The sequence below is a fragment of the Excalfactoria chinensis genome, chromosome 18, assembly GCF_039878825.1.
Source record: "Excalfactoria chinensis isolate bCotChi1 chromosome 18, bCotChi1.hap2, whole genome shotgun sequence".
Lineage (NCBI taxonomy): Eukaryota > Metazoa > Chordata > Aves > Galliformes > Phasianidae > Excalfactoria > Excalfactoria chinensis.
The window spans coordinates 3,721,711-3,741,693 of NC_092842.1; the positions used below are offsets into that span (position 1 = coordinate 3,721,711).

The following is a 19,983-nucleotide window of genomic DNA, read 5'->3' on the forward strand; positions in this document are numbered from 1 at the left end:
TCCCTCGGGGCTCAGCGCTGGCAGCAATACCCACTCCTCAGTGGGGAAACCGAGGCACGGGCCCCCCCTCACTTCACCCCAGCCCCCCCCCACCGCCCGGCACGGCTCCAGCGCTGCGGAGCGGCATTTCCTCCCGGCACGGAGCCGCGCCGCCCGCCGACCCTCCTCCTCCACCTCCTCCTCCTCCTCCTCCTGCCGAAGGGAGTCGGTTTCCTGCCGCCGCCGCCCGCTCACTGCGCTCTGGGTTCGGGGCAGCGGCCGGGATGTGTCGTCGGAGCTCTCCGCTGCTGCCGCTGCTGTTGGCGCTTCTCGGCCGTCCCGGTGAGTGGGGCCGGGGGGTCCCGGTGGTGTGAAGGGTACGGGAGGGGACGAGGGTGAGGAGGTGACCCGAGTGTGGCCGGATCAGCCAGGAGCTGTGCCCCGCGGTGGGGCACATAGACCGAGCACGGGCATGGGGACCCTGCGGGCATGGGACCCCTCTGATACGGGACTCTGCTGACATGGATCCCCTTTGACTCGGGACCCCTCCCGCTGCCCCAAAGCCCGGCTGCGTCACCGGGTGTGCGTCAAAGCGCTGCGGCTGCTGCTCCCTTCCCGAGACCGCAGCACACAGCGGGTCCTGGGGTGGTCCCCATGTCACCACAACACCCACCCGGGTGGCTGAGCAGGGAAGGGAGTCCCAAAAGCACCCTGCCTTGGTGGCGTGGAAGTGGGTGCCGTTCTGCTGCCTTCACTGACACCTCTCCCCATGATCGCTGTGGGTTCACGTGGAGGGTCTGTGGGGCACCAACAGCAGCCAGCAGGCAGAGGGCTGTGGATGTGGGGACATGACATGCTGGGATGGGACAGGGACAGAGTGGTGCTAGGATGGCAGCAGTGCCAGGATGCCCTACAGACCGTGACCTGGGGTTTGTGCCGTGCAGGCCATGCCTCTTGGGGCTGTGTTATGTGGACCCCATCCTATGTATCTGTGTCATGCACTCCTTGTCCTATGGCTGTGTCATGTGGTCTCCATCCAATGTAACTGCACCATAAGGTCTGCGTCCTATGTAGCTGTGCCAGACAGTCCTTGTCCTATAGCTGTGCCATACTGTCTGTGTCTTCTGTAGCTGTGCCATACAGTCCTTGTCCTATGGCTGTGCCATATGGTCCCCATCCTACATAGACGTGCAGTAAGGTCTGTGTCCTATGCAGCAATGTGGCATGGTCCTCATCCTGTAGCTGTGCCATATGGTTTGCATCCAATGAAGCAGTGCCAAATATTCCCCATCCCATGTAGCTATGCCTCTGGGTGACCGTCCTTTGCAGCTGTGCAGTCAGTCTCTGTCCCGAGCAGCTGTGCCAAACATCTGCTGTGCCATGTCTGTTGTACTTGTGCCATTTACTCTGCATCCTGTGTGGCTGTGCCGTACAGTCCCTTCTCTAACATGGTTCTGTTATATGAGCTGTGTTCTATGTAGCTTTGGTCCCCGTACTACTCAGCTGTGCCTTCCAGTCCCTGTCCTACTTAGCTGTGCTGTGTGCTGTATGGTCCTCATCCTATGGAGCTGTGCTATACTGTCCCACATAGTGATGTAATGTAGTTCCTGTCCTTCCTATCTGCTTTGCGATGCTTTGTTTATGTATCTGTGCCATATGGTCCTTGTCCTGAATGTTCAGTACGGTTCCTGCCCTATACAACCAATCAGTAAAGCCCCTGTTATGTGTAACTGTGCCTCTACAATCCTTGTCCTGTGTAGCTCTGCCTTATAGGCCATGCCCATATAGGCTGTGCTACACCATGCCCTCTACCTGCAGCTGTGCTATATGGCCCCCATTCTACGCGGGTGCACCACAGCACCCCTGTGCCATGTAGCTGTGCCTCCTACCCCATGCCCTTTGTAGCTGTGCTGTACACCCCGTGTTGCCACCTCCCCGTGGCACAACAGCCGGTGATGACCCAGGGATGACAGGCTGCTGCCCTCCCTCCATTCCCACTCCTGGCGCAGCTGAGCCCTGCCAGCTCATCGCATGTGTATCAGCACATCGTGCTGCCTGGCAGCATCCTGCCCTGTTGGAGCCCCCCCAGCCTGGCACCCCAGCACTGCAGGGCTTTGTTCTGTGCCTGGAGCCTTTGATCTGTGCCTAAAAAAAGCCAGGAATCCCTCATGCGCTGGGGGCGACACGGCAGAGAGACTGAGGGCAGGAGGTGGGAGGCTGGAAAAACATCAAGTGGGGTTTTTTTCTTTCTTTCTTTCTTTTAATTTTATTCTATGATTATTTTTTATTTATTTTTTTTTTAACGTTTCCTGGAGTACAAAAATAAATGAGCCCTTATCTGATTGACCCCGTGGGCGCAGGCTGGGCCCAGCTGAGCGCCCTTATCTGATCCTGACATCATGCTGCAAAGCACTGCCTGCCCCTGGGGACGGGGACGGTGCCCGTTTGGCACCACTGCCCCGCAGCCCCTCTGCAGCATCCCTGCTCTGTGTGGGGCCGCACGGCTCCATCCCCATCTCCTGGCTGTGTGTCACCGGAGGGGTGACGAGCCACCCAACGTGCCCTGTGATGTCGGGGATCGGGGTCGTGCCCGGTGCCACCAGGGCAGCAGTGTAGGGAAGAGTGCTGCGGGCTGCGGCGCCCAGATAAGAGGCTGTTTATCTTCCTCCCGATGCTGCGACTGCTGCGCCAGGGGGAGGAAGTGTTGGACAATAGGTGGGACCTCGGCAGCGTCACTGCGGGGCCTGCGCTGTGACCCCGCTGCCTCAACCTCACCACCCCAACATGGCTCTGGGATGGCACGTGCGGTCCTCACCCCATCCCCAACATAGGGTGTCCCTGGCACAGGGCATTGCCTCCTCCTGCATTGGTGGCCCATTGTGGACCCCCCCCCCCCCAGAGAAGGGATGGTGCTCCGTGGCCACATCTGAACCAAACAGAACACCCACAGCCCCAGAGAGCATCCACAGCAGTGCCACCCATGTGTGCCCCAACAGCTCAGGGACAGCACTGCCCATGGCGGGGGAAGTGCCCCAAGCCATCACCTCTGCGTTTGCAGGACCGGAGCTCCAGGCAGCGTTCTGCAGTCAGGATTTCCCTTGGCAGCTGCAGCGCAGGGACGGTCAGTGTCAGCGCCACCCGCCTCACACCTCCACAGGGACAGCTTGGTGCCATTTCCACACCTGGCCCTTCCGATTTCCTGCTGCAGCGGGGGCCGGGAAGGGCCAATCACTGGGGGAAGCCACACGGGGACAGTGTTATTTTCCAGACCGGATCTGAGGATCATTAATGGGACCAAACTAGCCAGCACCAGGCGGGTGTTTGAGCACAGCCCCTCTTGCACGTCCCATCACCACCAGGCAGTGACTGATGTCCCTTTGTTTTCTGCCCAGACCCCGCTCCAGCTGAGCACTGTGACTTGCAGCCGGTGACAGCGGAGCCGCCCGTCACGTTGTCCTACACCACCAGCACGGTGCTGCGGGGCTGCAGCAGCAGCAGCTCCACCAACACCCAACATGAAGTGCACGTCCTCAGCATCCAATGGTCCAAGGTGAGCCTGGTCCTTTTCCAGCCCCCCCCAGGGAAATGCAGCCCCCACACTGCGGGACCAGAGAGCAGTGAACGCAGCTGGGACCGCTGTCAAAATCGTTTCCTCTGAGTAACGAGCAGCACGAGAAACCAGATTAACCTTTTCCACAGTGCAATTTCCCTGCATGGCCCAACTTCCCTTCTCGGATGAAGCTGTGGTTTTGCTCTGTCCCTAAAGGGGTGGTTTAAATTCTTTATAAAGGCGACAGCCTGAGCTACAGGGACTGTCCCTGCACTGGGTGTTCCAGGAACCCGCATGCCCACAGGGATGGATGGATGCAGGGAGGGATGGAGGAAGCCTGCCCAGCACGGTGACTGCTTTGTGGGTGCTCAAGGCTGGGCACAGCAGGGCAGTGAGCCTGGGGCTGCTCCCCTGCCCAGCCCTGAGGTGGGGGCTTTGGCTGGGCAGGAGGAGGCAGCATTAGGGGAAAACTGGCCGCAGGAACCAGGCTGGGCTCTCTTTGAGCTGCTGAGGCGCCAGCAAACACAGCACCGGGTCCTCACCGCCCTCCCAGCTTTCCCAGTTCTGCTTTTTGGGGCACAGACGGGGGAGGAGGAAGCCTGTCCCTGCTGCAGACGCCTGCAAGCGAGCGTCAGGGCCGGGGGTGCCCCTGCTTTGTCACCGGAGGCGGCAGGGGACACACAGTGATGTCACGGCTGTGGCACTCGGCTCGCCGGCTCCGAGCCCTGGGGAGCCGGGCAGGGACCCGGCTCCACTCCTAGAAGAATTACTGGAAACTGCTTTCTATAAGCAGATCCCACAAAGCAATTAAAAAAAAAAAAAGAAAAAAGAAAAAAGAAAAAAAAAAAAACACAACAAAAACCCAACCACGACACAACAACACCGAGCAGAAAAACCTCTAAGAAAAGGCTGCGGAGGGCGAGACGCAGCCTCCATCCATCTCCTCCATCTCCTCCATCTCCCTGCACTCAAAACAATGGAGAGCCGCAAAACACGCGGCAGGAAAACCGGCGCGGCTCCTCCTGCCGCCACGGGGCCACCTCGGGTCCCCGGCCACCCACACTGCTCTCTGGGGTCACAGCCGGCCGCCTGCACGCCGTGCCGCTGCTGCCGCTTGCTTTGTGCCGCACCGGGGCTGCGGTGGTGCCACGGTGTCGGGATGGGGCTGGGAGAACCACAGGGGCACATCCCGGTACCCAGCATGGGGATGCTCCGGTGCGTGGGGTGAGGAGGCACCAGTTCCAATGTGGGGATGCTCCAGGCCATGATGTGGGGATGCTCCGGTCCCCGCCAGGTGACACCCTGCTGCCTGGTACTCAGCACCTGGTCCCCGATGCTCTGACCCCTATGAAGGGCCATAGCACGGGGATGCTCCTCCCTGGTGTGAGCCATTAGGGGGTATCCAGAGGGGTCTGTCACACTGTGGTGTGGGTATACACCCTCCCTGCATCCATCCAGCTGCACCAAGGCCAAATCTCCCATCCCTGCTGCCTTCCACATGGCTCATGTTTGGGGCCAGCCCAATGTACCTCCCCGCTGCGCCAGTGGGGACATGGGAGGGGGGTCAATCCCAGCCATATGCGGTGCTGACCCTCTTCTTGCTCCCTGCAGACCCCTGTCCCCATGCTAAATGTCTCCATCACGCCGCATGCTGACGACTGCACCCGGCGAGCAGCACTCATCCTCCATTGCCCGCAGTGCTCGGCCAGCATCACCTCCACGTGTCAGGACCTCCTCATCCACACCGTGAGTGCCACAGCAGACCTAAGGGAGGGGCTGGAGGGGCTGGGGGTGTTTGGGTCCCCTCTCCTGGGGATGATGCTCACAGCCGGGGGACAGCTGGCTGCTGGCAGCGGATCTGAGCACGGGGCAGGCCGGGCAGTGAATGACGCATGGCGCTTGAAAAAGCTCCTGTTTCCTCCGGCTGCCGGGAGGAAGGTCAGCTTTGGGGTTTGGCTCCAGCGAGCTGAGCCGGGGCTGGGAGCTTTGTTAGCAAAATAAACCTCCTGCTTTGTTTGCAGCTAATAATAAAGTGGGCCGAGCTCCTCGCGTGCTGCCGGTCACCTAAAATCCCTGCAGTGTGACCCCAAGAGCAATGGAGTCAGTGCTCTGCAGATGTCGATCCATCTGGGCTCAGAGCAGCACCTCCCATGCCAGGAGTGGGGGCCCTGTGTTTCCTGGGTGGCAGGGAGGGATGCGTCCCCGTGCCCTGCTCTGCCTTAGCTCCATGTGCTGCTCACCTGCAGGACGCCTATCTGAGCCCCAAGGCACAGAGCACGGAGCTGCCAGAGGCTGCCAAGGGAGATCTGCTGAACTGGGTGCAGAACACCTATGGGGGCATCACATCCTACAGCGAGCTGAAGGACCCACAGAGGATCCACCTCCACCTGGGTGAAAGTGAGGCAGGACACAGGGAGAGGGGGCACGGGGGGCAACTGGGTGGCATTGGGGGATGAGATAAGCACAGCACTCCTGCTCCACTGTGCTGGAAACACACGTGGCAATGCTGCGGGCACCCTGAGCATGGCTGTCACATGAAACCGTGACAGTGATGCAGTTTTGGTGGCCGCCAGCACTGCCTGCCTTCCCCACAGACAGCAGCAGCCCCCTGAACTGCGTCCCCCAGAAGGACTTTGATGCCACGCCGCACCTCGAGGCTGAGGTCCTGTTCCGTGAGGTGAAGGGCTGCAGCAGCAGCAGTGCCCACAATGCCAGGGCTGCCCACATTGTCCAGCTGCTGCACAAGCCCAGGTACTGGGGAAGAGCCCGGGGTCTCTTGTGGGCACCCCAAGAGGGGCCTAATGCTGGACCGGGGCTATCTTGTGGTTTTGCAGCTTGCCCATCACGGAGGTGAACCTGACCCTGAGCTGCCCCGAACAGCAGCCGAACAACCAGATCCTCCTCCTGCAGGGCCCAGCCAACCTCACCTGGCTCCTGATGCTGAACAACTGCAGCCTCCAGTTCCTGGTACAGCCCTTGCAGCGCTTTCCCCACTGCTGCCCCCATCCCTGTCTCTGCTAACTCCCCTCTGCACCGTCCCTGCAGGCCTCTGGTACCTACAAGATCCTGCACTTCCCCGTGGGGCCACTCAGAGGGGAGCAGCTGCCGGACACGGAGCAAGGCCTCATCGCCAAAGCCTTTGAGAAGAACTACAGCATCATCGCCTCCTACTCCACCATCCCCATCAGCCCCCACATCACACTGAAGATCCACGAGCGTGGTCAGTCCACAGCGCATGAATGCGGCCAGGGGGTTCAGGTGAGGGGTCCCTCACTCAGACCCCACGCCCTCTCCCTGCAGAGGTGCCAAGGAAGCTGCCCGCAGGACCCACCTCGGCAGCCCCCAGCCCTGACATCATGTCCAGCACGCTGCTCCTCATGCTCAGGCCCTGGAAGTGCACGGATGACACCATGGAAATCGTCATCGCCAGGTCCCACCTGGAGGTGAGGGCAGTGCCTGGGGAGGGGATCACATCCTGCTCCAGGTGCTGAGGGGTGAGAGGAGGGCTGGCCGGGCACAGCAGAGGGAACTGGGCATGATTGCTGCTCTTGTCATAGCCCATCAAGGACGTGGTGAACATCACCCTGCGGGACATCAGCTGCCAGGCTGAGAAGAACGCCACGCACTTCATGCTGCACACCCTGCTCAGCCACTGCGGCACCTCGCTGGAGAGCCACGGCCACGCCAACAACGAGGTGAGCACTGCTGGCTGTGGTGCTGATGGGGGACCCTGGAGCAACCCCAATCCCATGGGCAGACCCCGGCAGTGGAGATGCTCATGGGGACTCCTCTATGGCCGGGCTGACTGAGCCTTCCTGCCCTCACAGCTCATCCTCAGCCTGTCCAAGGGTTCGGTGCTCAGGAGCGTGCGGGTAAGTGTTGGTGGCTGCGTCACCCAGCAGGGGTGACACAGAGTAGTGGCTGATGCCATCCCTGCTTGCAGGTGGCCTTCCAGTGTCCGATCCCACGGGAGCTCTTCCTGCGCCTCTTCCCCACAGCTGCCTTTGAGGCACCACAGACGGAGCTGGAGGTCAACAAGGAGGTGTTTGTGCAGGTACTGTGCATGGCGTCCAGGCATTGGGGTGGGGGCCAGACTGTGGGGTGACAGCATCCCTAATAGTTACCCTATCCCCACACAGGCATCCATGCACTTGGAGGACTACCCAGCCGACCTGCAGCTCAAGGAGTGCTATCTGATGGCCCCCGGCATGGAGCCGCTGCTGCTGGTGCAGGGCAACAAGGCGCAGAGCTCCAGCGTGGCCATGTTGGAGGAGCCCCCCAGCAACAGGGCCAGGAAGGTCTGGCGCTTCCGCTTCACCTACACCATCCCTGAGGGCAGGCACGTCCCCTTCTCCGCCACCCTCAAGTGCAAGGCTGGGCTGCAGGTCAGCATCACCCCCATCTGGTCCCCCTGAGCATATCAATAGGCTTATCACCAAGCTGGGAACAGCATCCTTGCTCCCCACAGTCCTTGGGTACAGGGCACACTGAGCCACATCCCCATGGGGTGGTGGCACTGGGGCTGGAATATCCCCATGTCTCACCCCAACCTTCTGCCTGGCAGAACAACACCATCTTCGAGAAGGTTTTGGAGGTGAAGGTGAAGGACATCTGGCGGCCGCCCAACAGTGAGCTGGGGACATGGGGCAGGGTGGGGGGGACACTGCTGGCTCTGAGGAAGGTACCCCCACACTGACAGCCTCATCCCACTGCAGACCAAGGGCTGGGGCTGTCTGCTGTGCTGGGCATCACCTTTGGAGCCTTCCTCATCGGCGCACTCCTCACTGCTGGGCTCTGGTATATCTACTCTCATACCCGTGAGTATCTCTGGAGGGAAGTTGGGGGGGCCCACACACACACGTCTCATTGCTGGGAAAAGCATCCTCCTCCCCACTCCCAACCCTCCTGCATGTCCCCGGGTGGGGGGCTGTCATGTTGCAATCACCCAGACATCCCTTTTGGCTGAAGCATCTCGTGAGAGCGAGCCAGCCACGGTCCCCAGGGTCCCCACAAAGCTCATCATCATCCCTCATCTTATCGGGGCCGGGGGGGCTGGGGAAGGGGTTCAGAGCCATATTGGCCTGGGAGCACAAGCCCTGCGCCAGGGACGGGTCCCTTATCAGGGCTGGAAAGGTCACGTCCAGGATGAGCCATCCCCTGCCGGCCCTGCCGGCGCCGAGTTTTGTTTTTTGGCCCTACATTATTTTTCTTTCCCCCCCCTCCCCCTCCTACCCCTTCCCTGGACCGGCGGCGTAATGCAGGTCCCATCTCCAAACTGCAGCCGGTTTCCACCACGGCACCAGCCTCCGAGAGCAGCAGCACCAACCACAGCATCGGCAGCACCCAGAGCACCCCCTGCTCCACCAGCAGCATGGCCTGACCCCCTCGGCCCCCCTTTTGGCCGTCACCCCGCTGCCACCGCCGGCTCAGCCTCCATAAAAGCCTTTTCCTGTCCCAAACCTCAGGCTGAGCCCAGAGGGGACCACGGCCCCACGCTGTCCCGGGGGCCACCCTTACTCATTCAGTGAATGCTTTGGCCCCCCCAAGGCAGCCCAGGGCAGGGCAGGCACCATGCATCACCCCTCCGGGGGGTTCCCAGCATATGGGGGTGTTGGGGGCAAAACGTGGGTGCCCCCAGGATGTGTCCTGGCACTTAGGCAGTGTTTGAACCCCAGCACCCACAGCTCCTGCATTACCCTTCCCCCAATAATGCAGTGCAAACGAACGCTGAGCAGTAGCCAGGGGGCAGCGGGTGCAGCCCCGATGGGGTGACCCCCCCCCCGGCCCTGTCCCATGGAGGCAGTGGGCAGCACTGGGAGCAGCAAATGGTTTATTGGGGTAGGGGCTGGGGGCCAGACAGCACCACACTGCTGCCCCCTCAGCCCAGGGCAGTGCACAGACAGCAACCCGGGCCCCCCCAGCCCAGCTCCAGGTCAAAGTTACAAACTTAATAATAATAAAAACCTACACTACATTAAATTAGTGGCACAGAGCCTTGAAGCATCACTCATACCTGGGGCACAGAGCACCCACAGACCCCCCAAAACCTGCCCTGGGAAGAACAGGGGACTCACAGGCCCCCCAGCCAGAACCTGGGGGCACCCCGAGTCCATCTCATCACGAGCGTCCCCTCCACCTAATGGGGACAGCCACTCCCTGGGCTGGCACAGACAAAAGGCACTGGGGTGAGAAGGGGCAGGGACAGCCCAGCTTGGAGGGGGTCCTATCCGCCTCCAAGCATCATCCAAAAATGAAAGTCCAAGGAGGTACAGAGCCCCCCATCCCCACTACTGGGACAGCGTGGGGTCCAGCAGCTTAAGGACCCCCCCAACCAGGTGCAGGCTGCCGGTGACGAGGACGCGGATGGCGGCTGCCTCCTGCAGCAGCACGGCCCCGCTGGTGGCCACAGGGTGTGGGTGAGCCCCCACCTTGGAGGCAGGCAGGGACAGGTGGGGGTCCCGGCCCTGCGTGATCCACTGCAGCGCATGGGAAATGCAGGGGAAGACGAGGGAGGTGGAGTTGAGCGGCCGCTCGGCCGGGGGCACCAGGAGCAGGGCTCCCCGCAGGGGGTCTGGTTGCAGCAGCCCCCCAACCTCCAGGGGGGCCGGCAGCCAAGGGCCCCCCTTCTCCTCCATCAGCCGAGTCCACGTCTTCTGGTTTTCCACGCAGCGTGTGAGGGCGTTCTCCAGCGTCACGTTGAAGTTTTGCTGGTCTGAAGGGGGAACAAGGGGCTGGGTCAGGGATGGGGTTGGGGTGGAAGGGCCAACCCCAGAGCTGCTACTCACCTGCATTAGTAGCCACCGACACCTCTGTGAAGTTGGGGCAGAAGACGGCGTAGTCGAAGTGGCAGGGCTGTGGGGAGAGAGGGCTTCAGTGGGGTGGGGGAAGTGGGGATTCCCAAGACAGCCCCCCCACTGCTACCATGATGCAACCAGGACCTGTCCCAGCCCAGTGGGGCTTGGTGGGCGGGGGGGGGTGTTAGGACTGCAGCTGGGGCTGAACCCCTTGGAAAGGAGGGAGGCGTTGAGCTAGGAGACAACAGGACAGCAGGACAGACAGACAGACGGATGGATGGATGGACAGCAGCTCCACCATGTGGCTCCCAGCACCAGCAGCAGAGTGGGGCCCGAGGGCAGCACCTCCCCCACAAGCACCCCAAAACCTCACCAGCAGCAGTTTCAGTAGCGCAGCTGTGTCCCGGTCTCCCGTAGCATTGAAGAGCAGCACCCGCACCTCAGAGCCACTATAGGGACAAGGGGTGGGTGGGTGCCACCCTATGCCACAATATCCTTGTTCCCCTCCCCGCGTCCCCTCCTTACTCCTGAGGTTTGTCCTCATTGAGGGCTGCCTGGCGGAACCAGCGGACGCAGGCTTGGATGCTGCTGGTGGTGTGAGCCCCATCGATGTACCACGTCACAGGGCCGTGCTGCAGCACCTGGGTACGGCCCGGCCACTCTGTGTCCCGCAGCCCTGGGGGGGGGGAAGGCACAAAGCATGGCTGGATCCTGCCACCCCCAGCACCAGGATGTCACCGCAGGGGGAACCACAGTCAAGCACAGCCCCCCCACTGCCCGTACTGCACCTCGGATCATGGCATCACTGGGGCAAAACGTGGGTGCCAATGGCACCGAGCGCTGTGCCGACAGCTCCGCTCCGGGCAGCACGTCCTGCAGCACATCGCTACCTGCTGGGGGTGGCACATCGTGAGCCACAATGGCACCGCTCAGGCCGTGCCCCCCCAGCCCCACCTGGAGCCTTACCCTCGTAACCGCGTCGCTGCAGCCACGTCCGTGAGAGCTGCAGAGCCAGAGCAGCATTGGAGCGCTGATGGCTGCCCGCCAGCCCCAGCTCCAGCACCCGCATCCCCGTCTCAAAGGCATCCAGCTCAGGGCAGAGATACAGAGGGCACTGCAGGGACAGGAGGCTGAGCCCGGACCCACGGATGCCCCCCACCCCAAGGCTCAGCCCCACACCGTCCCCTTTGCTCACCCCACACTCCCGCGCTCGGTCCCGCAGCACTTCCAGCGGTTGCTCAGGCTGTTGCACAGTGAATGCTGGCACGCCGGGCTGCGGGAGATGGGCGGTTAGGATCCAAACACAAGGCAGGGATGGGATGTGAAGCCTTGTTCCTACCTTAAAAATGCCACCTTTCTGCCAAGCAATCTTCTCCACCGTGTCCCCCAGGATGCTGGTGTGGTCGATGCCCAACGAGGAGACGCCGCACACCACCGGTGTCCTGGGGACATGGTGTGAGCACGGCAGTGACACCGGGATGGCACAGCCAGGGGGAGCAGAGCTCAACCCGCTCCTACCTGATGATGTTGGTGCAGTCGAAGGCACCACCGATGCCCACCTCCACCACCGCCAGGTCCACCTGTGTGCACAGAGCAGCTATGGCTGAAAAGGAGCCCTCTGAGCCCCGAGTCTGACCCCAACCCGTCCCCACACACCACAGCTCTTGGCTCCACACCTCCACGCTGACCCCGCCAACCCCAGGCAGCCCTTCCCAGCAGCAGCACCCACCTTCTCCTGCAGGAAGACGTGGAAGGCCATGATGGTGAGGAAGCGGAAGTACGCCGGCATGTTGGCCTGAGCCTCATCCTGCAGAATGGGGGCATCAGTGGGGGGCTGTGAGGGCTCCACACACCACAGTGAGCCCCAGGACCCCCCCAGGACCCCCCCACGCCCTACCTTGGTGTCCCGCAGCCGTCGGTACACCAGCCAGAAGTATTTGCTGAACAGCTCCTTGCTCAGTGGCTGCCCGTTGATCCGGATCCGCTCACGTACCTGCACCAAGTGTGGGGAGCTGGGGGGGGGGGGGGCAGGACAGGGGGGCACATTCAGCCCCAGCTCACCCCCAAACAGAGACATCCCCCTTCCCCCCCCCAAGTGCCCACTGCTCACCTGTAGAAGCCGGTCCGCAGCCCGTAGCCACGCAGGATGCGCTCGGTGAAGGCACAGGCTGAGCCCTGGGGATACACCGACATCAGCACAGCGATGGAGGGGGAGAAGGGAGGTAAAGCGGCAGCGTGCCCCCCCCACAGCCCCCCCCACGCACTCCCCCTCACCTTGCCCTTCGTCCCCGTGACGTGGATGATGTTCAGCTGATCCAGGTCCTCGACCTGCGGGGTGAGCGCCGAGTGAGACCCCGGGGCCGCGTGTCACGTGGGGAGCCGGACACGCGTGGGGACGCAGGTGCCATAGGGGGTCCCGTGGTCTCACCTGCAGCCCGCTCCTCTCCAAAAAGCCCCGCATGGCGTCCAGCTGCGCACGGGGGTCCCCGCGTTCCCGCTTCACCTGCTCCAGGTAACTGGCGTTGGTCTGCAGCGTGTTCAGCGTGCGGATGGCGTCCTGGAACCGAGCGGCGGCGGCTGCGGTCTCGGCCCCGCGCCCGTTGCGGTGCGAGCGCGGAGCGCACCGACCCCTCATCGCCGCGGCGACCCCCGAAGTTCCCCCACGTGCTGCACCCGCACGGGGCGGCCCCGCACCGCGTTTCTACGCCCGCACCGCGCTCACCGTTACCCGAGCGCCGCCGGACGCCCCGCAGCACTCCCGCCGCAGACCCCGCTCCCCTCCCGGCTCCGAGCGGCCCCCGACCCCGCACTCTCGCTCCCTCGCGGGCCCATCCCCTCCCCGCTCCCCCCGGCTCCAACTACCTGATAGTCCGCAGCGGGGACGCGCGCAGGCCGCGTGCTCAGCCTCCTCCCTTGGCTCCCCTTCGCCCCCCGCAGCGCCCCGCGCACCGCTCGGATCCCCCGCGCCACCATCGCTCCGCGCCGCCCCGCACGCCGCACGCTCCGCACACGCCGCCGGCCCCGCGGCCGCAGCCCCGCCCCGCCGCCATCTTTGGAGCGGGCAGAGCGTCGCCACGTCGGAGCGGGCGAGCGGAGCGAGGGGGGCGGCCCGAGGGGCTGCGATCAAAGCCGCGAGACCCCCCGCCACGTTCCGCCCCGCAACCGGCTGCAGCGGCACGACCGCACGCGGGGCAGAGGAAGCGGCCTATGGAACGGGACCGTGTTTATTCACGAGGACGGAGCAGTCCGGCTCATTGCAAACAACTTCGTTCTTCCCAAAGCAAGATACGCATCGAGTCCCCTCCGCAAGCGGACGCTGTTTCAGAGCCCTCCACCACGTTTACCTTATAGGTGTCCTTTATCATCCTCAGCCCCTGCTCTCACACCAATCCAGTGCCCAGCGCTGCGAGCCCAGAGCTGCTCTGCTCCCTGCAGGGCTTTGCCATGAGGCTGGTTAACGGACAACTCATCACATGCCAAAGGTTACAACCCCCTGCGTTTTGGACACGTCGCTCATTGCAAAGCCTGGGGAGCCGTGTGGTTCCAGAGCTGGAGGTCGGTCATGGAAGACAAGGTGACAGCAGCTCTTGCCCTGTATCAGTCCAGGTGTGCAGCTGATCCCTGGGAAGGCAGCAGTCCTGCTCCAGGCTGTACACAGATGGCTCCAGGACAGAGGAGCACACAGAGGAGTGTTTGTAAGCAGAGCGGCCCTTGCAGCTCCAGCACAACCACGAGCAGAGGGATGGGGGGCTGCCTCCAAGCAAAGCCCAGAGCACAGCCTGAGTACAACAACCCCAGCGCCATCATTAGCACTGAGGGGAGAAAGCACGCAGGTGTCTGGGTGTGTCCCACAAAGAACTTAATTGCAGTCTGGAGCCCAGAAAGCACAGACACCGAGTGCTGTGACACATTAAATCCCACTGTAAATCCTGGCTGGATGGAGCAACCAGTTCCATCAGCGTGGTCTGCCCACTAAGTGCCCTTCAAGGCTGGAGCAAGAGTTGGTCATCAAGCCTGGGGACACCCTGCTTTCCCCACATTACTCAGAAGCATCTGCAGCGTCCTACACCAACACCTGGGCGCTCAGAGGACACGCAGTGCAGGCAGCTCCCAGCAGGGCTCCCCGCAGCAAACCCCAGCGCTGCCAGAGCCAGCTTCTCCATCATCAGATCCATAGCAATCGATTCACAAGATTAACATAATCAATAAGGACTGCTCCGTGGGGACACGGGCCGTGCCAAAGCCGCAGGGAAACAGCTGCAGACTCAGAGGCATCATTTCCCCACTCACACACACAACCACACAGCTCACTGCTGCAGCTCCTTGGTGACAGAGCTGCTGCACAAGAGAGGAGAGGGCACTTGGCCTTGAAGGAAGTCCCTGACCAGAGAGAGAGAGAGACCCCACCGAGACTGTCCCTGCTCAACACACCCCGCAGAGCAGCCCAGCCAGGACCCTGCTCAAAACACCCTGTCAAATTCAGTCTGGTTGGTAGCCGCAGGGTTCCTGCCCTGGTTTGCTGGCTGCTGGGGCATATGCCCACCCCGCCTGCGTGGCGGGGCCAGGTACTCGAACATGGACTGGTTGTGGGTGGACAGCATGTTTTTGAGGTCCGAGGGCATGGGGTCTGACCAGAAGAAGTCGTGGTTCAGCGCATCATCGCTGTCGATGCGTTGAGCTGGGTCCAGCACCAGCAGCTTGTCAATGAGGTCGAGGGCATAGGGGTCCTTGACGTAGGCCTTCAGGCGATCCTTCACCTTGCGCTTCTGGCCCTTGGGGAGCTCCAGCTTCTGATACAGCTCATACTTGTCCACATTTGGCCAGACCTGGAAGGGTCAGGAAGGAGAGGTTGGGAGAAGATAGCATCAGCTTGTGTGCTCCCTAACATCCTCAGGCAAGGCAATATGAGGTTTGCGGAGAGAACAATACCATTTTATAACCTCCCAGTCAGCAAACCTCGTTCCCACAGCACAAAGAAGGCAATAAAGAGTGCACTAAGGCATAAAGACAAGTCAGGACAGAATCCTCCTGCTGTGGGAATGGCACATGGCACGGCACTCCTGAAGATACTCCAGGATTTCTGATTCTCTTCCACCCCCCCATCAAGAAAAAATCTAGTAGAGAACATGGCTTAGGCAAACTCCAACATCCAGAAAGGCCAAGGGCAAAACTCTTTGCTAAACAACAACTTGGATGGACACGGCACCTTTTATTCTTAGAAAGACAGCCTGCTGCAATCACCTGCACTTCTACCAACCTCAGTCTGGGAGAGATAAAAGCAGCAAGTGCTTGGGCACGAAAGGAAGCACCTTTGGTGTAATAGAGGCATCAGCCTCCACACTGTGTGTAAAACCACCTGCCCATCTCACCCTGCATAATGACAGCCCTGGTTAAGACCTCTCATGGTTCAATCCCCCACCAGAGGGCAGGACAGCCTTCCCTGAAATAAGGAGCTGAGAACTCACATCAGAACTGAGCTTAAACCACAGATCACAAGCCAAGAGGCTGAAGAGGCTTCCCAAGGTGAAGAGGGCAAAGCAGTTGAAACAAGCAAACAAAAGCTTATTTAACCAAAAAGACAGAGGCTGTTCGGGGTTGTGTCTCAGATGAACACAGAACAGATTCCTACATGTAACGTTCTGTTCTTTCATTCTTGAGCAACCAGCATCCTCTCAGTGCTCAAAAACAAGTACACTGCTCAGTTATCCCAGAAAAGGCCAAATTCACCCTCTTATGTGTAAGGAGGTGGTGTGAGTCATGGGAGAGCTGGAGTTTACACACAGCAACACGGATGCTCAGTGTTGAGCTGGACACTTAGCTCCCAGGAGCCTCCCCAGCCTCCCTGCCAGCAGCAGGCAAGCTCTAGTGCTGGGAACACGCAACAGCCCACACATAAGAGAGGAAAGAGGACCAGAAGTGCCTTGTGCCAGTCCCTGCCCTCATTGCTGTGCTGCAGATCCCACAGCCTGCCCATGCTCTCGCCCTCACCTCTGGTGTGATGGATCCGCAGAGCTGGCTAATGAGGGTGAGCTGGTGCTGCTCCGTGTTCCCCTGCATGATGGGGCTGCGGGTCCACATCTCTGCCATGATGCAGCCTCCACCCCAGAGGTCAATGGGGGGCCCGTAGTCCCGCTCCCCTAAACAGAGGTGCTCTGTAAGTCACCTGGGATGTGAAGGGAGGAGAAGCCAGCAGCACCCATCACCTCCTACCTAGCAGCAGCTCTGGAGGCCGATACCACAGAGTCACGACCCGGTTGGTGTAGCGGTTCGGCTGGCTGTTCTTAGCCAGGCTGAAAGCTCGAGCCAGCCCAAAGTCTGCAAGCTTCAGAACTCCATCCCGCGTGATCAGAACGTTTGCAGCTTTCATGTCTCGATGCAAGATCTGTACAAGGGCAGACATCGGAAAGTTACACCTCTGAGGTATCACCTCCTTGGGCACACAGGTGCCAGCAGGGCACTCAGACTCAGGAGATGAAGGACAAAGCAGAGCTTCCCTCCAACCTGTACTACAACACCTCAGCCCACAGCACAGATCTGGCCCATTACCTTGTTCCTGTGGATGTAGTAAAGTCCATTCAATAGCATCTGCATAACTTTCTTGATCTCTGAGAGTGTGAACTTGACGTGGGTGTTGCTGAGAAGGCCAGCCAGGTCGTGCTCACAGAAGTCAAACACCAGGTAGATACTGCCCTTGCAGCGGTTGTATGGAGAGGCTACAGGAGAGGCAAGGAGGAACAGTCAGCAAGGGATTTTCAGTCCCACCAGAGCTCCTCCTGACCTCCATCCATCCTCACTCACTAGATGAAACCTCATGGCAGAGGAACATCAAAACAGGGATGCCAGATGCCTTGAGAGCATTCAAAAAGAGGTATGATGCAGATCAATATGATTTAAAACCCCAACTTCGATTGCAATTTATGGTCAATGACAGGAAACCTCAAACGAAGCAATCCATTTCAATCTTGCTCCTAGAGCACACGTGCAAAACACCAAAATGAAAGGCTGATTTTCATCAGCTGTGCGCAGCAAAACCTGCTGATCAGCAACAAGAACCAGAAACTGAGGGCTAAGCTCAGCCTGCACAGTAAATGCAGCAGCTCTCCCCTGCACGCCTGGAGGATGCTCTCTAGATTGCACAAGCAGGCCCTGACAGTGGTGCAGTCCTCACAATCCCTCTTTCAACATAAAAAGAGAGAAGCTTAAAGTCTGAGAACAGTCAATGAAACGTTTCTGTTTTTCACTCGAATCTGAGGTCAAGGTAGATTTGGATGAAAAGCGGAATTTAAACAAGACCCAAACAATCTGACACATCTACAGAAATATTTACCTGAGACGTGCCAGAAGCACGCAGTCATCACAGCTGGTTTCATCAAACCAAGAATTAATAATTAACTTGGTGTTTTTCCTCCTACCTACTGGTTCCAAAAACTGGCTGCAACCTACATTCTATGGAGCAATAACCAGGTTCCCAGACCTAGGCCTGAGGTTCCCACCAGTTGAGTGCAGAAAACAAAAGCAGCAGAAAGGTGCCACTATCAATTGTATTTAACCAAAAAGACTGACTACAGCATGGCGGGCTTTAATATCATCTGTCGCTTTCAAAACCTCTTTTGCAGTACAAATCCATCTCAGAGAAGGATGTATAAAGAATGAGGAAACGTTTTAAAATGATTTCCCTGGAAACTGAGCCTGGCCAGGTGCATTAAGCACACCAGTCACACAGCAGAGACGTGCTGCCTCCCCCAGGGACTGCCTGCAGCGACGAGATGTAACAGCAGCTCAGCACAGAGCAACTGAATTGCTCACTGTGAAGATGCAGCACTTCTAATCCAGCCCTCAAAGCCTGGGGGGTTCTGTCATGCACAGAAGGAGAGGCTGAGCAAGTCTCCAGCTGGAGCTGTCACCAGCACACAGCTCCACGAGCTGCGTAAGCACGTGCAGAAAGACGGCTCCTGCTCCCAATGGCATCAGCACCATAAAGCTGCAAAACCACCACCAGGCAGAAAACGTTCCGCTTCCAATTCTCTCCTGCTGCAGGTTTATTTAAAGCCATTCAGACGGCACACAGACAGCAGTCACTGAGATAGCACAGGCATGCGCCAGCAGCACTGACGACAGCTTTTTCCAGCCAAGCTGTAGCACAGTAGCATTCATTCACAATGAGTTTCCACAGATGAGTGTGTGGTCAGCCCAGATTAAAGACTTGAGGACGTGCTCAGCTGGAGGATCCACCCCCACTGCAACACAACAGCCTGCCGAGCCATGAACAAAGGCTGAAAATAGACACCCCCTCAGCAAGCATCCAGCACAAAGGAGACCCCGCCAGCTACCTTTGGTCCTACAGATTTCTATGAGGTTCACCACATTCTCATGCTTCAGCAGCTGGAGGATTTTAATCTCTCGCAGAGCTGTGATGGGGAACTGGAAAGGAGAAGGAGAAGACACTGGTTAGGAGTGCAGCTCACATCTGCCTATAGAACAGGAGAGATTAGATTGCTGCAGCACAGCAGGACACCTGCTTGAGTAGCACTGCAACAGCTTATTTAAGAGTCATTGAAACTTCAAAGTATTATAGGGGCGACGAAACTCAATGGCCACCCTTAGGAGGGGGATTCTGCCATAAGGTGGAGGTGTTTGGGTGAGGTGGACACCTGCCCTCCTGTCTAAGAGCACAGCACAGCGCCAATTGACCCACAGCACAACCGCCCCACCCCCCTATGCTGCGTACTGTTACTCAAGACCTGGCATTACAGCAGTAAATACCGCTAAAGAACACACGATGACGTGCCATGGGACACCCTCCAATCCGCCATCCCACAGCACAGCCCCTCCCCGCACCCCCCAGCACAGCAGCCCACACACGCACACCTACCCCCTCCTTCTCGTTCTCCATCAGCACCTTCTTCAGCGCCACCTTTTTGCCCGTCTGCCGGTGCTTGGCCTTGAACACCTCCCTGTCACAACGAGAAGGACCCGTCAGCAGATCCGGCCCCGTGACGAGCCGGGTAAGGCCGCAGCCTCCACCGCAGCCGCCCCCACAGCACAAAGGGCCCGGGTCAGGTCGCGGCCTGGTCCCCGGGACGCCGAGGAGCAGCAGGGAATAGGCCGGTGAGGACCAGGCCCGGCCGGGAGCAGACCCGAGGGCCGCAGCGCTCACCCGAAAGTGCCCTGCCCGATCTTGGCGAGCTTCTCGTACTTGGAGACCTCATCGCAGAACGGGCACTCCACCATGTCGTACTGCTTGGCCATGCCGGCCGCCGCCCTCACTTCCGCCCTCTCGCTTACGGTACTTCCGGTGCGCCGGCGCGCTGCCTGCTGGGATTTGTAGGCTCCAGTCGGCCGCCATGTTGTCACCCCGGATAAACCTGTATCTCTCAGGGCTGCCGCCAGCAGCACCCTGCGGCTTTGTGGCTTTGTCCCCTCGCCGTGACTCATCCCACAGCACAGTGACACCACTGCTGTGCTGGCAGGCGGCTGGGGGCTCAGCAGTGGGCAGGAGGGAACCCCCAGCCCCTGCCCCAGTACAACACACACCACAACGGATGCAGGCCGCCACATCTCCCGCCTGCCATGTTTGCCTGCAAAATGGCTCCTCTGGGGCTGCTCCTTCCAGAAACAGGGAGCACAGAGGAAGGGCCGTGGCCATGCAGGTGGCTCCAT

At 60.1% G+C, this 19,983-nt stretch overlaps 3 protein-coding genes across 5 annotated transcripts; 1 reads left to right on the plus strand and 2 right to left on the minus strand.

Annotated features, from left to right (window-relative positions):
* The first annotated feature begins 198 nt into the window (after window positions 1–198).
* ENG (endoglin) lies at window positions 199–9,505 on the plus strand. Of its 2 annotated transcripts, none has more exons than XM_072352942.1 (15): window positions 199–321; window positions 3,372–3,529; window positions 5,141–5,275; window positions 5,776–5,926; window positions 6,124–6,280; window positions 6,364–6,496; window positions 6,575–6,749; window positions 6,830–6,972; window positions 7,087–7,224; window positions 7,357–7,401; window positions 7,473–7,583; window positions 7,669–7,914; window positions 8,094–8,157; window positions 8,245–8,346; window positions 8,811–9,505. In XM_072352942.1, the coding sequence occupies exons 1-15, from the start codon at window positions 264–266 to the stop codon at window positions 8,966–8,968; spliced, it is 1,974 nt and encodes a 657-aa protein (XP_072209043.1). In that variant the 5' UTR covers window positions 199–263; the 3' UTR covers window positions 8,969–9,505. The 2 variants fall into 2 exon arrangements, with proteins under 2 accessions (XP_072209043.1, XP_072209044.1); XM_072352943.1 differs by having other exon boundaries at window positions 8,791–9,364.
* Window positions 9,343–13,342, minus strand: FPGS (folylpolyglutamate synthase). 2 transcript variants are annotated; one of them, XM_072352946.1, is made up of 15 exons: window positions 13,186–13,342; window positions 12,752–12,880; window positions 12,598–12,651; window positions 12,434–12,498; window positions 12,221–12,335; window positions 12,053–12,130; window positions 11,842–11,903; window positions 11,663–11,765; window positions 11,519–11,596; window positions 11,290–11,437; window positions 11,112–11,213; window positions 10,849–10,999; window positions 10,697–10,772; window positions 10,315–10,381; window positions 9,343–10,241 (listed from the first exon to the last, which is right to left on the minus strand). In XM_072352946.1, the coding sequence occupies exons 1-15, from the start codon at window positions 13,294–13,296 to the stop codon at window positions 9,817–9,819; spliced, it is 1,764 nt and encodes a 587-aa protein (XP_072209047.1). In that variant the 5' UTR covers window positions 13,297–13,342; the 3' UTR covers window positions 9,343–9,816. The 2 variants fall into 2 exon arrangements, with proteins under 2 accessions (XP_072209047.1, XP_072209046.1); XM_072352945.1 differs by having other exon boundaries at window positions 11,112–11,216; window positions 13,186–13,341.
* A 189-nt stretch (window positions 13,343–13,531) lies between these two features.
* On the minus strand, window positions 13,532–19,629 carry CDK9 (cyclin dependent kinase 9). The gene is made up of 7 exons (XM_072352947.1): window positions 19,481–19,629; window positions 19,196–19,277; window positions 18,654–18,744; window positions 16,870–17,036; window positions 16,534–16,705; window positions 16,312–16,460; window positions 13,532–15,149 (listed from the first exon to the last, which is right to left on the minus strand). The coding sequence occupies exons 1-7, from the start codon at window positions 19,570–19,572 to the stop codon at window positions 14,784–14,786; spliced, it is 1,119 nt and encodes a 372-aa protein (XP_072209048.1). The 5' UTR covers window positions 19,573–19,629; the 3' UTR covers window positions 13,532–14,783.
* Between the last annotated feature and the right edge of the window lie 354 nt (window positions 19,630–19,983).